The following is an 18,054-nucleotide window of genomic DNA, read 5'->3' as shown; positions in this document are numbered from 1 at the left end:
GGGGTACGCTACACCCGCTGTGACTCCACAGATGCTATAGATTAATCTTCAAATTACATTAAAAATTTCCATCTAGGTTTGTCTCAAACATCATGACACGGGAAACCACGTGGGCAGGAATAAAATCCGTCACCATACCGTTCCACGGGCCTAAGAGTTGAATTCAATAAAAACAGTGTTCGTACCCTTACTAAGTGATTGTTGAAACACATACAGGCTTTAAAAACAAAGACAGAAAAACACAGGTACCATTCAATGAGAGTAAATAATAGACTCAGCATTTTTACTGTTAGTCTTCCGCCATCTTTTTTTTGTTTTTTAATTGAAGTGTGGTTTCCAAATGAAATGCAGAAATCGTAAGGATACAGTTGGCCGAGTTACCAAACACACACACCCGTGTATCTCACACCTGAACAAGACGGAGAAGATCCCACCACACCAGGAATGCGCCATTCCCGTCCGGCCCCTCCACAGACACTGTTCTGATTTCCATCACTTTGTCTAGAATTTGATACAGATCAAATGAAACAGTGTTCCCTTATGCCTGACTTCTGCTCAGCATTTCTGAAGATTCATCAAGCAGGCTGCGAGCCTCAGTACTTTGTTCCTTTTGGTTGTTGAAAAGTATTTCACTGATTAACATGCCACATATTATCCATTCTTCCATCACGGGATACCTGGGTGGTTTCCAGTTGGAGGGCCATTATAAATTGAGTTTTCATGAACCTTCACATGCAAGTCTTTCTGAGGACACTCTTATCTTAAGTAAATAACAAGAAATAGAATTTGCTGAGTTACGGGGTAGGTGTGCCCTTAAGTGACTATCAAAGATTTTTCTGAGGTGCTTGTGCCATTTTCTACTTCCCCCATAACATATGAGAATTCTGGTCATACGTACTTGTTAATATACTGTGTGGCCTTTCAAATTGTATCCATTCTGGTGGGTATGTAATAACGTAAGATAACAGAAGAAATATATCTTGGTCTCCACTCCCAGCTCCTGGCACAAAGCTTCTCGAACGCTTGTAATTTCAGGGGCACCTGAGTGGCTCAGTCATTTAAGCGTCTGAGTTTGGCTCCGGTCATGATCTCGCGGTTTGTGGGTTCGAGCCCCGCGTCAGGCTCCGTGCTGACAGCTGGGAGCCTGGAGCCTGCTTCGAATTCTGTGCCTCCTTCTCTCTCTGTTCCCCTCCCCCACTCGTGCTGTCTGCCTCTGTCTCTCAAAAATGAAAACATTAAAAAAAAAAGTTTTAAAACCCTTGTCATCTCCTAAATGATATGAACACTAGCAGCATAGAGGACATTGCATGGCTCCTGGGAGGGACTGGTCACCAGAAATCCCAAGCCGGGATTAGAAGTTTAGAATTCTCAGGCCCAGCGCCCATCCTCCAGAGAGCAGAGACGGGCTGGAAACAGAGTCCCTGATTCATCTCACCTGTGTGACAAAGTCGCCACAAAATCCCAACAGGAAGGGGTTCCAAGGGCTTTCAGGCCGGTGAACACGTGCACCCCAGGAAGGAGAGGAGATGTACACCAGCTCCTCAGGAACTCTGGTGCCTGCAACCCTTCCAGACCTCTCCCTGGGTATGTCTTCATCTGGCTGTTCGTCCGTATCCTTTCGGTAAACCTAGGCATCACCCCTGTCGCTCTCTCTGGCTCTCACTCTCTCTCTCAAAATAAATAAATAGACTTAAAAAAAAAAAAAAACAGAGAGACCACACCAAGAGCTCAGTGGAAGGAAAGAAGGAAGGAAGAAGAGAAAAGAAAAATAAAACCAAAGCAGAAAAGTGAGATCTGAGACACTGGGGGAAAAGCCCACTCTGTGGTCACCCACAAAGGAAAAACCAGGTCACATTCTGAAGCTCAGAACCGTCATGGCACATAGGTTCTTAACAGTAACCCTGCAAGTCCGGAAGCCTGGAGCAGCACCTTCCAACTCTGAAGAACAATTTCTACCCCAGAATCCTAAGACCGACAAAGCTATTAATCTAGCAGGAGGGTGAGATAAAGGCATTTTCAGACATGCAAAGACCCCAAAACCCTACTTACTAAGAAAGAACACTTATCTCAGGAAGCTGTTGGAAGATATACTCCCTCAAAATGGAGGGAAACTAAATCACAATGAAAGAAAGAGAAAGAGAAAGAAAAGGAAAAGGAAAGAGAAAAAGAGAAGAGAGGGAAGGGAAGGGAAGGGAAGGGAAGGGAAGGGAAGGGAAGGGAAGGGAAGGGAAGGGAAGGGAAGGGAAAGAGGGGCAGCTGGGTGGCTCAGTTGGTTGAGCATCTGACTCTTAATTTCGGCTCAGGTCATGATCCCAGGCTTGTGGGACTGTGCCCTACATCGGGCTCTGAGCTGACAGCACAGAGCCCACTTGGGATTCTCTGTCTCCCTGTCTCTCTGCCCCTCCCCTCCTCACTCTCTCTCTCTCTCTCAAAATAAATAAGCACTAAAAAAAATACACCTCTGAAAGAAAGAGAGAGAGAGAGAGAGAGAGAGAGAGAGAGAGATAGGGAAGGGGGGGAGGAAGGACATGACTCCCAAAGACAGGGAATCAAAATCAGATTTTGATCAGGAGAGTAATACAGGCATTCACAAACCACTGCCGACAGCCATGAAGCAGGCCTAACATGCAACCACTCCAGATTACAGCAAGATTAGGGATGATAGACAACTCTTAAAAAGAAAGAAAAAAAAAAAAGAAAAAAGAAAAACACTGAGTGATCATCTACTCTTTCACGTTGAGAGGAGATTCACGGTGAACCATTAAATGAGGCAATTATTAATTCTGAGGAAAACGAATCTGCTCAAGATCAGTAATGTAATCACACTCAGTGGTAAGTAATAATAAAAAAGAACACTCTGAAAAGATAGGATGTTTCCTTTAAGCAGTTTAATTCCTTATTCATAGGTAAGTTTCCAGAAACATGCCCGTAACACGAAGGCAAAGGACCTCTATAACACTCTGAACTGAATCGGAACCCAGTCTTGCTGCCTTATCAGAAACAGTTGGAAAGCTCAGGAAAAGCAAAACAAAAAACAAAGCAAGACAAAAAACACAAAAAACAAAAAACAAAAAACCTAGGCATTTCTTTAAAGAACACAGTTCTACAGCTCTATAGGTTAAAAAAAACCAGGGACACCTTTCAATGTATGCCTAAGTCTCTGATTCAAGAAACAAGATGCTTGAAAATGCCAAAACTAAATTCATCTTTAGTAAACAAGCAAGTCAGCACATTTACTATTAATTTCTTTAAATGAATATTCCAGAACTAACTTCAATATCTTAGCTATACACATCCAGCTTGAGGAAAATTATACTAGTGAATCTCCAGGTGGGGGGGGGGGGGGGGGGGGGCGACACACAGAGAATCAGTCCAACCACAGCTATGACCACTATGCTCAGTTGAAAATCACATCTCCCGTGAAACACTAACTTTAGGAAATGTGCCACAACCATCAGGTGCACCGAGGTAGGATGTGGGACTGAGGAATAGATTGCATGCCTCTGAACTTTAAGAAGTACAATAATGCAAGTTCTAGAAGACAATCTCACACGACAGGATTATTTACTAGAGTCAAAAGGTAGAAATGCCTACATGTCCATCTGTATGAACGGATAAACAAAATGCCGTATATAAATACAACACTATTCAGCCTTGAAAAGGAAATTCTGGGGCGCCTGGGTGGCTCAGTTGGTTAAGCGTGTGACTCTTGGTTTTGGCTCAGGTCATGAACTCACGGTTCATGAGTTCGAGCCCCGCATTGGGCTCTGTCCTAATGGCTCAGAGCCTGCTTGGGATTCATTCTCTCTCTCTCTCTCTCTCTCTCTCTCTCTCTCTCTCTCTCTCTGTCTCTCTCTCTCTCTCTCTTCTCCTTCCCCGCTCATGTTCTCTTTCTCTCTCAAAATAAATAAAACTTTAAAAAGGGGCCGGGGGGGGGGGGGGGGATTCTGACACACATAACATGGATAGAGTGTGAAGATATTATGTTGAGTGAAATAAGCCAGACACAAAAGAACAAATATTGTATCATAACTCTACTTATATGAGGTACCTAGAGTGACCAAATTTAGAGACAAAGTAGAACCAAGGCGGGCAGGAGGAGAAACGTGGAGTTAGCGTTTAATGAACACAGTTTCAATTGAGAAGATGAAATCGAGTCCTGGAGATGGATGGCAGTGATGCCTGCACAAAAATGTGAATATACTTAATGCCCCTGAGCTGCACATTTGGAAATGGTTAAGATGCTAAATTGCATGTTATGTATATTTGGCACGGGGAGTCAGAAAGAAAAAGTTTCCAGCAGTAAATCTAAACCAGCCAAAAATTAAAAGATCCCATCATATTTAATACACTGGTGTTTTAAATTTTGGAGTACTAGTTTGTAGCTATAAATATTTCTACCACGACTGCCATTTTGTGAAAGTACTCCAGCACAGAAGTTACTAGGCCTGCATCAAAAAATGTCAGAGATGGGAGAAAACTTTGCAGCTCGTGTAGACTCGTGGTTTTCACACTTAGGAGCTGAGCAGAGATGTCCCAGGGACTGTTTTGGAGAAAGGACAGGCAAGACTACAGAGACCTCTCCCAACTCACACACACTTAGCCCCCCGGGCTTTTTCATAACCTCTGATTTGAAGAAAGCACACACCTGGGTGAATTCTTACCCTCCCTGCCCCAATTTACCATGTACAAGAATGGAAGTCGCTATGCGAATTCAACACCTGAATTGCGATCAGAGTGCCACATGACACATTCAGGGTCACAGGGATAATGATGATGTAAGGATAGAAACCAGGTCTTCCAACATTAACTAAAATGGTTAATCCAAAATAATAAAGTTTAAAAGACAAAGTTTCCACAATTTAACCAGCAACAGTGGCTAGATGATTTATTTTTTATTATTTATTTATTGTGGGGAGAGCGTAAGCAGGGGACAGGTAGAGAGAGGGAGACCAAGGATCCAAAGAGGGCTCTGCGCTGACAGGCTGACAGCAGTGAGCCCAATATGGGGCTCAAACTCATGAACGGCAAGATCATGACCTGAGCTGAAGTTGGACGCTCAACTGACTGAGCCACCCAAGTACCCCCACGGCTACATAATTTCTAATTGCTATTCTATGCTTTACTGTAAAGCTCTACTGAGTAGGTTTACCATGAAATGACAAACACCACTAGCTATTAACTAGCTTTAAAACTTCTTTCAAACGACTCCTAGTGTCCCATAGCACAAACTGAGCCTTTTAACATTCAAATGTCATAAAAATAAATGAGATCCCAGAGACCTTCTTGGTCTCAACAAAGAGATTCTTTTAAACGTGGAATATATGGTTTCGAACCGCTTAGCTCAAGCCCTCAAATATATCTGTACTCGGCATTATTTCTAATATGTATTCTTTTGAGCTAGTGTTTCTTCTTGTACAATTCTGATATGTTGTGAGGATAAAAGGGCTGTTCTTTCAGGAAAACAATTGTATTTGGTGCATTCTCAGTGGTTCTGTGCTCGACGAGCACTCACACATTACTCAGTGCGATGGAAGCAGAGACCTCACAGGAGAATATCTACTGTTGTTCGTGTCCGATTTATATACAGAACATGACTGTAGCACAAGCCTGCCACATTTATAAGAACACCGTGGGGTATCAGAGGGGGAAAAACCTACACCTCCTGTTCAGGTTTCTCCTCACTCTCAAAGGACGCACAAGAAAAGTACAATTTAAAAAAAAGGAAATAAACGATGAAGATACTGAGAGATTCCAGCAAATTTCTGAAGGTCTGAAAGCAGACACAAATGTGTAGACAAAGCAAAACTAATCACCTCTAAAAGAAGGGACTCTAGTTTCAAAGACATCAGTCAATTGTAGTACAGGACCTTGTTTAGATCCTGCTTCAAAGTATTTTTAAAAAAAAATGATGAAGTAATTCACTTACATGATGATATTAAAGATTTATTCTACTGAATGTAATAATGGTATTGTGACTGTGCTTTTATAAAGGATTCCTTTAGGGCACCTGGGTGGCTCAGTCGGTTGAGCGTCCGACTTTGGCTCAGGTCATGATCTCACGGTCTGTGAGTTCGAGCCCTGTGTCGGGCTCTGTGCTGACAGCTCGGAGCCTGGAGCCTGGAGCCTGCTTTGGATTCTGTGTCTCCCTCTCTCTCTGTCCCTTTCCCACTTGTGCTCTCTCTCAAAAATAATTAAAAACGTTCCAAAAGAATTTTTAAAAAAAGAAGTACATCTTGAAATACTTATAGATAGAATAACATCTGAGGTTTGGTTAAAAATAAGGAAGGTGGAGAAATAGATAAAAACAATATTGGCCACATTAACCACTAAAACTTCTATGTATTTGTCATACAGATAAATACATACAGATTCATCTATAACTCTCTACTTCTAGATATGCTTGTAACTTTCCATAATAAGGGGTTAAAAAAAAAAACAGTAATAGGGGCGCCTGGCTGGCTCAGTCAGTAGAGTGTGCAACCCTTGATCTCAGGGCTGTGAGTTTGAGCCCCATGTTTCAGATTACTGAAAAGTAAAATCTTAAAAAAAGAAGAAGAAGAAGAAGAAGAAGAAGAAGAAGAAGAAGAAGAAGACGACGACGACGACTTTCCTTGTGGGGGAGGAACAGTAATAGAGAAAACTACCACCTGTAACACATTGGGAGGGAAACACTCAGCAGAGAGGAGAAATAAACAATAGTCCCAAAAGAATCATAGAGAGGATCCAAAGTTGGAAGGTATGAATGCCTAGAAGCAGAAAATTTCATTAAAATTCTTTCTGAAAGAAAGGTCCAGTTGGTTCCTCCTTTTCTCTCTACCTCCCCCACCCCCCCCAAATGGGAAGAAAGCATGTCTTTAAAGAAAATAAACATGCTATCTGAGGAGAAAAAGGCCTCTAATGGTGAATGTTGGCTCTACTCACTCTGGCATCTGAATATTCCTGGCCTGACAGCCAGTTCTCAGACCATTCACAGAATACTCACCTGTATCAGAGTGACCCATCAGCCTTCTAATTTCCTCACTCTCAACTATCAATGGACAACCAAGAATTACAAGACACATGTAAATAAACGAACACAAAGAAGAAAGACAAAGGAAAATAAAACTGACACCCTGAAGAAATGGATTGCCAAGAGGACAGAAAAGAACCTTAAAATTCCAGATAAAGTAGGTGTGCCTGGGTGGCTCAGTCGGTTAAGCGTCCGACTTCGACTCAGGTCATGATCTCATGGTTTGTGGGTTCGAGCCCCATGTCAGGCTCTGTGCCAATAGTTCCAAGCCTGAAGCCTGCTTCAGATTCTGTGTCTCCTCCGCTCTCTGCCCCTCCCATGCTCATGCTCTATCTCTCTCTGTCTCTCAATAATAAATAAATGTTAAAAAAAATTTTTTTTTAATTCCAGATAAATTAAGAATAAGATACTAAAGATGGCTCAGTCGTTTAAGCATCCAACTTCGGCTTAGGTCATGATCTCACGGTTCGTGGGATCGAGCCCCGCATCGGACTCTGTGCTGACAGCTCAGAACCTGAAGCCTGCTTCAGATGCTGTGTCTCCCTCTCTCTGACCGTCCCCCGTTCATGTTCTCTCTCTCTCTCTCTCTCAAAAATAAATAAAACATTAAAGAAAAAAAGAGTAAGATACAAAGAAGAAGCCACAATCCACTCATGGAAATTAAAATCAAATGCCAAAATAGAAAATTTCATAGAAGGATCAGTAAATAAGGGAAATCTAGGATACAGAAAAAGAAAACAAAAAGATAAAAAACACATGAAAGAAAAATCAAAGACCCAGGAAATTCAAAAGGTCCAACATCCAAACAACAGGAGACTAGGAAATACATGAAGGAATTGATCAAAACAAAAGCAGAAATTTTCTCAGAAACAGATACCTGAACTAAATAAAATGGTTCCTCCATGCACAGAAAGATGATCCAGACCTAGATAGATCTTCATATAACTATAGAACAGCAAGAATAAAGGAAAAAAATGCTAAAAGTTTCCAGTGATAGAACTAGGTAATCTACAAGTAACATCTGTGCTATAATTAAACAGACTACACACAGTCCCCAAAACTTATCTGTACTTACACTCACCAGAATGTCATTCTCCCTTCTCTGCCCATCTTTCAAAACCCAATTCAAATCTTGCTTCTTTGTGAAAGGTTTCACCAAGTTGTTTATCCGAAAGTGATCTTATCCCCTCCTGCACCATTCATTTGACACTCAATCTGTATTACTTTATGCCTCATTTCTTGAATCTCTACAGCCAACTGTTATTTCTTAGAATTTTATTTGAACTGTTGGTTCCCAGAAAATAAGGACACAGTTTTAAAATTTTAAATCTTACATGCCAGATGGATGTGAGAGTAGCTCCTGGGAGCTACATCTCTCAACTTCATTAGTTGCTTATACTTCACCTTATCTTTTCCTAAATTCAAGAGCAAGTTTTCTATTTATATCTATAACTAAAGTTAAAGGGGAAAAAAAAGAGTTCAAGCAAATTTTAGAAGGAGGTAACACATATAAATGGCACAGAGGTAGCTTTCTCAAATCCCCACACTGCAAGTAACCAACAGTGGTTCTTTAGTGCCCGATGGTGCACAACCCAGAGAAAGAGCACAGAAGGATCCCCTTATGGAAGGGTGTAGGGAGTCAGAAGACATAACTTGCCCTACATACTGAAACAATGGTCTTAAGGGGAGTCTGGGTGGCTCAGTCGGTTAAGCGTCCAACTTTGGTTCAGGTCATGATCTTGCGGTTTGTGAGTTCGAGCCCCGCGTCCGGCTCTGTGCTGACAGCTCAGAGCCTGGAGCCTGCTTCGGATCCCACGCGTCCCTCTCTCTGTGCCCCTCCTCTGCTCACATGCTTTCTCTCTCTCTTTTGCAAAACAATAAACAGGTTGAAAGGATGGTCTTTGACCAATATCAATGCTAGTAGTTTCACCTGTTCCTCATCCACATAATAACAGACCAGCGCAGTAAGAAAATTAAAACAAGGTCTGGGTCTAAAATGTTTACACCCCAGAACCAAAATCTTAAGATTCTATCATTAAATAGAATAAACACTTCTGATTTATAGAATAAGAATGCTTATTACCATGTCCTCTCAAACTTTTAACACCTGCTGGGATGAGACAAGGGATAAGAAACCTAGCTGGTTATAAGGATATTATAAAGTGGTAGGTTTAAATAAAAAAAAATGATGGACCCAAATTTTGGAAGAAAGCTTCTTTTTTCACCCTGTTTACCGTACACACACACACACACACACACACACATGATTTTGTCCATGAATTCCCAATACATGAAACTCTCAAAGGATGAGACTACAAGTATGTAAATGTTTTTGCAGTTCTAAGTGTAAGTCAGGGTGTTTTTCTGTGTGTCCAAGGGGGCTTTGAAAAAAAAGGAGGGGGAGGGGGAGGACCTGTCAAGTTGGGCGATTACTATATATCCTCTTTCGCAGACTTCAACTACGTAGTTCAGCTAGCAACCAAGGTAATAGAAATGGACCATGTTCAAGAATTAGTTTTGTACTAGCTTTCACCAGAAATTCTAGGAAATGAGGAAGGAGGTTCTTTTAAAAATGTTTCCTTGCTGCCAGAGTTCTGAGTAATTAAGAGGTACTAAGAGTTTCCTTCCTCAATATAACCCCCACTGGATGTTTTCGAGGAGGTAAAAAGGCTGGGACGCTAAACTGAGCTCTGACAAGAAATCTCGTTAGGGACACCAGTCTAATAAAATTAGCAGACCTATTCCCAGTCAAATGAACTGCTGTCACTCTAGTTTTCATTGGTTTAAAGTCACAGGTGAAAACCTAAGAACGAACACACACACACACACACACACACACACACACACACACACAGCCCCCTTCTATACTCTGATGGTTTAAAAATAACAAAATAGTTTTTAGCATTCCTATTTCAAGACACTGTACCTCCTACCAGTTCGTTACTGTTTGCAAATCCGATGCCTGCCAGACATCAAAAGGAAAGAAAGTAGCCATAAATGTGCTTTTTTGGGAAGTATGAATCAATTTGTAGTCTAACAAGGTTTGAATAAAAATTGTTAAGGAATGATTAAAAACTGCAGATACTATATTCTGACTGCTTTTTAAACCATACCTTCTGCCATTTGCTTGCTTTATCGTTCTCAATCCCGGAACTAGGAAAAATTAATTTTATGAACGTGAAGCCACTGGCTTTGACCCTTCATACTCATGATAGGTCTTGGGGGGGAAAAGGGGGAGGCATCATTATTTAATACATCACTTCACTTCAATTCAAAGGTGTCTGTAAATATTATTCTGGAGGTATTTTAAATTAACAGATGTTTCTAATACACTCGGTGACTTTCAGTGATGCTAAAATATCATTTTTTCATTTTAATAAAAATATTTAGGGAAAAATATACATGTAGGGAATAAATTTTAAAAATATTCACTGACACCTGTACACTGACGGGCACACATTCTTTCAATTTACTGTGACATGAAAATCTTACAGGAATTTAGTTCATCATAATAAAATAGAATGGGACTCTATTTTGTCACCCAGTAAGCAGGGACGATTTGTACAGATCTAGAGGTAAGAGTTATGTTTCCTAAGTACCACTTACAATTTAAATGGAAATCCAGAGGGAAAGGTCTAAACGATAGTCTCAGTTCAGAAAGAGAAAAATGGTAACGATCTCAAGGCATCTGGATCTTCAGCTATTTTTCCCTTCAAGTTTAAACTTTAACAAGGAAAATTATGCTTATCTAGTTCAGACTACAGAATCAATAATTTTCTACTTAAGTTCAAATAGTAGTATTTCAAATGGCCCATAAAATAATGAAAATACCAACCCCTCAACTTGGGAAAATTCATAAAATACAGTAACATTAAAACCTTTGCTTTAGCTGAGCCTTTTAGTTGATTACCAGAATACTCACATGTGTGGGTTTTGAACTCCTGTAGGATTGGGATTCAGAGTAAACCTTGCTGTAGATTTGAAAGGTGGATTTGCAAAATTCAACTTCAGTGCTTTGCGTTTACCTAAGAAATAACAAATAAAAAGTAAAAGTTTCAAGCACTATAAAAGAGATACCACTCTGAGGGCATAAGAAATTCATACCAAAAAGCAGAAAAATGTGTTTTAACATACAGTTAATATAATATTTTGAAAGGCAACAAAGAATTTCTCAGAATTAAGAAACAGTAAATAAAAATGACCTAAAGTTGTTACTAACTACAAATCATCCGTTATGCTTCAATACAATAGAAAACAACGTTCAGTGTTTCAAGTTTATATTGTTCAGAGACGCTAACACTTTTGCAAATGAAAATACCACTACAAAAATCATTTACCTCAGCAAATATATTGAAAAATCCTAAAGTATTACCACCTTTCCAGGGTTACACTTCGATGCCATAGTTTAATGGTTTTCCCTCAAACATAGCATAAATGACCGAGCGAAGAATCTCAAGCATTCTGCAACCATTACAAGCTAAAAAAACATCATGGCACGGTCAACTTCAAGTTCAATACACTGGTATTTCAAATAATTATTTATCTGGGGACATTTCTTTGGGGTTAGGGAAAGGGGAGGTAAGGTACCAATGTTTTACATTATGCCAACAAAACATGTCCAGTATAGAAAAGCCAAAAATTTCAGAAAGATAAAGAAGAGAAAAATACACAGAGTATTATTTATATACCTACAGAATATATGAGTTTTTAAAAACATATATTATACATAAGTCAGAAAAGATAAAGAAAAATATACATAATATTATGTATACACCTACAGAACATATGGGGTTTTTTAAATATATATTATATATAAGTCCAATTATCCCCAAATAATCATTGTCTCTTGGAAACTATTTTCTGTACATAGACACCCATTTTTTTTCTCTACCATTAAAATCAGACCACAATATGTTTTGTAACATGCTATACTCACTGACCATATTCCTCTCTATGTCAATAAAGCTTACAAGATCATTTCTCTGGGATTCTACCGAATGGCAACTCTGTAACAAAGTCAGGTTTGTTAAGCATTTGCAACACATCTTAGCTTCCCGTAGATACTAAAGATACCTTTTCCAGCATACACACTTCCTGGTTTGTTATGCATGTATCTACCTTCTCAAACAACACGTCTACAATCCAAACCCTTTCCCACCCCTTCAGAAGATGTATGGGTTCCGAAGATGTATGAAGGGGCTCCATCTACTCAGCCTGGTGTTTCTGATGACAGTTGTAAGTTTCAGGGTGCCACACTAGCTGGTCGGGACTGCAGGACAAGAGCAGAGAGCTCCTGGCCGTGGCTCCTGGATCAGCTCTGGGAGACAGGCTTTACTACAGGATAACGTGAATTCCCAAGAAGCCCAGACACATCATGTTCAGAAGTAAGCATGGGGGGCGCCTAGGTGGCTCAGTCAGTTGAGCGTCCGACTTCGGCTCAGGTCATGAACTCAGTCTGTGGGTTCAAGCCCTGCATTGGGCTCTGTACTGATGGCTCAGAGCCTGGAGCCTGCTTCGGATTCTGTGTCTCCCTCTCTCTCTGCCCCTCCCCCGTTCATGCTCTGTCTCTCTCTCTCTCTCTCTCTCTCTCTGTCAAAAATAAATAAAACATTAAAAAAAAAAAAGAAGTAAGCATGGTACAACATGAATTTTCCACGTAACTTGCCCATTCAGGTGCCAAACATTTATTTTAAATTCAGTTTCATTTGAAAGCCAGTAGAGAAGGGGTTCTCTATAATTGCAAAAGGTTCTCTATGAAAATCGGCAGGTTTGGCTGTATTAAAAAGCAAATTCCATATACTACAAAAAAAAACTTAAAAAAATTTAAGGGAAATCTGGGGAAAATCCTTGCAATACAAAACAGGAAACTCTAAATATACATAAAGACATCACACAAGTCAAGAAAAATAGAAAAATTGGCAAGGGTATGAAAAAGTAAAGTTTTGCTCAGTAAAGCAAAACTGAGAACAAATTATGAAAGGCACTCACTAACACCAAAAACAGTTAAAAATTTTGTTCATGTGAAACTGGCAAAACTTAGGTCTCGTTTATATATACACCTATTTTTCCCCCCAATGATAATGGGTTAACGTGACCAGGTAGAAGAATCACTAGTATCACACATTGCTGGTAAAAAAAAATAAAGTGATAGAATTGTTTCTGATGAAATGTTCAGCAACATACAAGAAAAAGTCTTTAATGAACAGGCTCTTTTACTTCTTGGAAATCTGTCTTTAGGAATTATCTAAAGGCAGAGGGCTATCCCCGGGCCTTGAACCCTAACGGAATTTGCTCTGCTGGATTTTGAAACTGCTTGGGACTGCGTTTCCTTTTTTCCTTCAGTGTCCTCCCATTTTGAATGGGTATCTCTAGAAATGCGATCCAATGCCTGACAAGGTCACTTGTCTTCTTGCTTCTAGGTTCGCGGATGGAGAGGAATCTTGTGTCACAACGGATCATACTCTGCCTCACCCATACCTGATTTGGATGATTCTGATGAGACTGGGGGTTGATGAACTGGTGGTGTCTAGGTAAGATCTGGATTCGAGCTGATGCTGTGACCTAAGGCTCTGGGGGAAGCCGGAGCACCAAGAGTATCGTCCGCACACGGAGAAGATGTAAGTATTTGGGGGCCACAGGTGGACTGCAGTGAAAATGGAGGCCTTCAAAGATGTCAGGTCCATGGGATGCCTGGGGGACTCAGTCGGTTAATCGTCCGACTTCAGCTCAGGTCATGATTTCGCGGTTCATGGGTTCGAACCCCACGTCGGGCTTTGTGCTGACAGCTCAGAGCCTGGAGCCCGTTCCTGATTCTGTGTCTCCCTCTCTCTCTCTGCCCCTCCCCACCTCTCTCTCTCTCTCTCTCTCTCAAAAATAAACACTGAAAGAAGAATTAAAAAACAAACAAACAAAAAGACACCAGGTCCTAATCAATCCCTGAAACCTATGAATGTTACTTTATAGAACAAAGTTTCAGGAATTTAAATTAAGCTCTGGGGGCACATGGGTGGCTCAGTCAGTTAAGCTCAGGTCATGATCTCACCGTTTGTGAGTTCGAGCCCCACATCGGGATCCACACTGGCAGTGCAGAGCCTGCTTGGGATTCTCTCTCTCTCTCCTTCACTCTCTGCCCTTTCCCAGATCGATCGCAAAGTAAATAAACTTTAAGAAAATAAAAGAAATGAAGTTCTGAATGAGCTCAATGCCTACCAACCCCCCAAATCAAAAACTGAACACCACCTGTCATGTGGTTGTGTCTGGAACCACCCTATAGGGTGAAAAACTGAAAACACACTAAGATCAAATTCAGGACAATAACAGAACAAAGAATCATTGTGAAAACCATCCCGAGGAAAACACTAAAACTGGCCCTTTCTTCCAAAGCTCAGTTTGAGGGGACAGCAGCTAACCTTTGCAGGCAGACAAAATATATTACTACAATTAAAACTTAAACTGTTTTCTTGAAAGTAAATATTTACACACACACACACACACACACACACACACACACACACACACATCCTTCCTCAGCACTGCTTTCACACTTGAGCAAAAATAAACTGGGGTCTTGAAGGCCATTTCCCGCAGAAATGAACAAGCACACAAACATCACACAACGTGACTTACACAGGTTAGGTCTGAACACACGCCATACTTCACCACATCTGCAACTGTCTTGAACACTGTCCGAGCACATGTTCTGATCGTCCACCAACAAAATACGCTAAACAATTCTATAAGAGTTCACAGCCTCTCTAAGCGGAGGTGGTGACTCAGGGCCTAGAGCCGGTGCCAGGGGGTGTAGGGGAAGATCGAGTTGCATGGGCTGCTCCTGCAGGGCTCCCACTCTCCAAAGGCTGACCGTTTGGAGATGAACTCACGGGGCGGTTTTGAGGAGGAGAAGGACAGTCCCAGAAAGTCAGCCAAAGACGAGATGTGGGGAGAGGCAGAAAGGAGGAAAGCAGTTCTTACGATGCTTCAGAGAGGCTATCTCGTGGACGCGAACACTGTTTCCCCCAGCATTTCTTCTCTTCCCCCCATGCACTTTCTCTAAGTAAGAACCTTTATTATGGCTGGTCCTTATCTTCTCTTTCTCACCCCAAAAACCTAAATCCTAAAGGCAACCCGTCACTATGCCAGTTATTTTTAGTGACAAAACTACACGCAAATGCAACATTAGAGCAACAGGGACTTTTTTTTTTTTTTTTTTTTTTTTTCCAAAAGCCTGCAACTTCTACAGGGAGTAAAGGGAATAAGGAAGGAAGTTTTCCTACAAATGGCCTGTGGAGATTTTTAGAAGCTAACAGAGATCAAGTTATTTGTACAGCAGGCTTTGAACTAGTTGATCAAAAAAGATTATAAACTTGTGATTATAATTCTCCCTTTGGGGACACTGTCACCAAATAATCCCCATCCCTAACCAGTCAGAGATAAACAGAGCCTCCCCTTTATCTACAGCAGAAGAGAAGACAGCCATTGATCAAACATCTTAAAGTATTCACAGGGAAGGAGTCTCCTGCGAGCGAAGACGGTCTTTGTGTACCTAAAAACTAAGTTCAGTGCGGCTGATGACAGAAAATGCTCTCAAATGCGTATTAGATCGGTCTGAGAACAAATTTCACACGGATTGCCCCAGACAACCCCGATGTGGGTCAGATTGGCTAGAATAAATTCTTGCCATCTGTAACCAAGCACCCTGACCGTTAAGGACGACAGTGTGTGCCCTCGTCCCATCATCATACTTCCAAGGCACTGCTCTACCCCTCAGGGTAATACCGCCCAACTTTTCTCATGCCGGCTCATACAGGAAATGAGGACACCTGCTTGGCACACCGGGAAGCCCAGAATCTCCGCCAGCCCACTGGCCGACCCAGGTGGCTCACAGCCTCATGTCCCACTCAGGCTCGCCAAGGACTGGGGATCGACCTCTCTGCACCACCCTTTGAAGGTCTGGTTTCAAAGCTCTGCCTCAAACAACCTCTCCACATCGACATCCAAATTCTTCCTCACGCTTCTCATGAAAGACACAGTCGCAAGGATGGGATCTTCAAGAACATTCCGAGCTATGATTCTGAAGAACAAGGATTTGTCCACAGATATGCATACTCAGTAAGGCCTAGGAATGTGTTTGGCTTGTGTTCTGACCACAGAGCAACTCACAGAATTTTGAAGGTGGAAGGAAGATATCTTTCAACTTTACTTGGCCTTAAGCAAGAAGACAAAGGAGCCATCCCTGAATACTGTACTCCACCAACTTCTCAAGTGATACAAACCCTTAACATCACTTTCCACAATCGGCTAAGCTGGCCCATAGTTGAGTTTAACCTTGGTCAAAAATTCTATCCGAGAGCAGCCAAGAGTCTACCAGTCAACTATGCAAGATGACCAGTCTTTGCAATCTAGGTCACCAAAACATCCTTCCCCGACCTTCCACAGATGAGGAAAAAGTATTTCCTAAGCACTATTTCTATTTCCAAAACGTCAGAACCAGCCTGTCCTCAGAGAGACACTATGTCTACATGGGGTCCACCCTGTCGCTCTCTCCCATCCTTCTCAAGCCTGTTCCCATAATCAAATTGTGAGCAATTTTGTCCTAAATGTTTAACTAGCTTAATTTATCTTTGAATTCTACAAGTCACCTGTAATAGGTAACTACGACAAAATAACAGTGCAACAAATATTTGTTGAATTCAAATTATTAATTTTTTTTTTATCAACATTGCACTAACCTCTCATACAACCTAGTGGGCTTATTTTCTTTTATTCGATCATAGGAAAGCAAGATTCTGTTCCTCTGATTCAGAATCTTCCCACCCAACCTGTAAGAATGGAGACCATCTCTCAAGTACTGCAGTCAATCTACGTACCTTCGACGTGTGATTTCACCAAATTTGAAATAGTAACAGCAAAACTTCCCATTGTTGGTGGCAATAAAGATCACTGAAGGATCCAGCGATGCATCTAGAAGTTAGCTTTTTTGCTGTGATATTAATGCATCGCTTCAGGTTATGTGGTAGATTGTTATCAAAATAGCCACCAGTGAATCACCTCTTTAGAATGTGACTATTCCCTGCCTCTCTAATCAGGCTGGATTTCAGACTCGCGGGGACCCCAAGAACATAGCAGAAAGGGTTGTTGTAGGACTTCCAAAGTTAAGCCTTAGGAGGCCCCACAGCATCCACTTTCACCCTCTTGGAAAGTGACCGAGTCTAAACATGAAGCAGCCCAAGTATCATCCTTGATGATGGAAATCCACATGCACAAGGTCCAGAGGGCCCAGTCATCCCCACTGAGCTTAGTCTCCACCCACAGACCTACTAGCTGAATACAGACACATAGCAGAGCTCAGGTTAAACCAGCAGGACCACCACCCGACTACCAAACAGAATCACGAAAACGTCACAGTTACTCTTTAAAGCCACTACTCAGAAGCCAAAGGAGCTAGGTAGGAATAAAAAAAAAAAAAAAAAAAAACAAAAAACAAAAAACAGTAAGAATCAGTCTCTCTTAAGATCTTAATAACCCCCACTGCCACCACTAGGGATTTCCCAGAACCTAGCAGAGGAAAAAGCGAGAACTGAAACTACGATGTACAAATCAGCTCACAGAACACCTTCAAAAACATGAGCGATTGACCTACAAGTACCCAGAGCATCCCGCCAGGGGACGGAGGGGTGAGGACCGCCTGAAATTCTCATTTCTCCCTTGGCTCTAACTCTTCATACCTCATTTCCAAATGGAGTATTCGGAGTAACTCGTTCAATTATCTGTAATCACTGGCTATAAAATGAGGAACACACGGTTCCAACTACACAACTTTATATTCGAGTAATTTCAGAAACGAGAAAATAAAATGGTAAACAAGGACTTCCTCTCGTTTCCTTTTCCACCTAAATTACTACAGTGATGAGGGCCCTAACTTCTTTGATAAGCTCGAGAGAAGGGCAGGACACGAAGGATGTTAGACTCGGAACCGTCCGTTATGTCCCAGTCTTGCAATCTCCAGCAATCTGAGCACTGAATGAGTCACTGTCGGCTAATAC

At 41.4% G+C, this 18,054-nt stretch overlaps 1 protein-coding gene across 2 annotated transcripts in view; it reads right to left on the bottom strand.

Annotated features, from left to right (window-relative positions):
* Positions 1-18,054, bottom strand: part of MAP2K4 (mitogen-activated protein kinase kinase 4) — a 139,753-nt gene that overhangs the window by 90,200 nt on the left and 31,499 nt on the right. For both annotated transcript variants that reach the window (XM_086686051.1, XM_086686052.1), the window contains one exon: positions 10,935-11,037. In XM_086686051.1, coding sequence (XP_086542177.1) covers positions 10,935-11,037 — 103 coding nt within the window. The remainder of the gene's footprint in view (positions 1-10,934; positions 11,038-18,054) is intronic.

The sequence above is a fragment of the Puma concolor genome, chromosome E1 (genome assembly GCF_028749965.1).
Source record: "Puma concolor isolate L17-30 chromosome E1, mPumCon1.1.hap2, whole genome shotgun sequence".
In the NCBI taxonomy this organism is placed as follows: Eukaryota; Metazoa; Chordata; class Mammalia; order Carnivora; family Felidae; genus Puma; species Puma concolor.
This window is presented reverse-complemented; position numbering and strand designations above follow the sequence as displayed.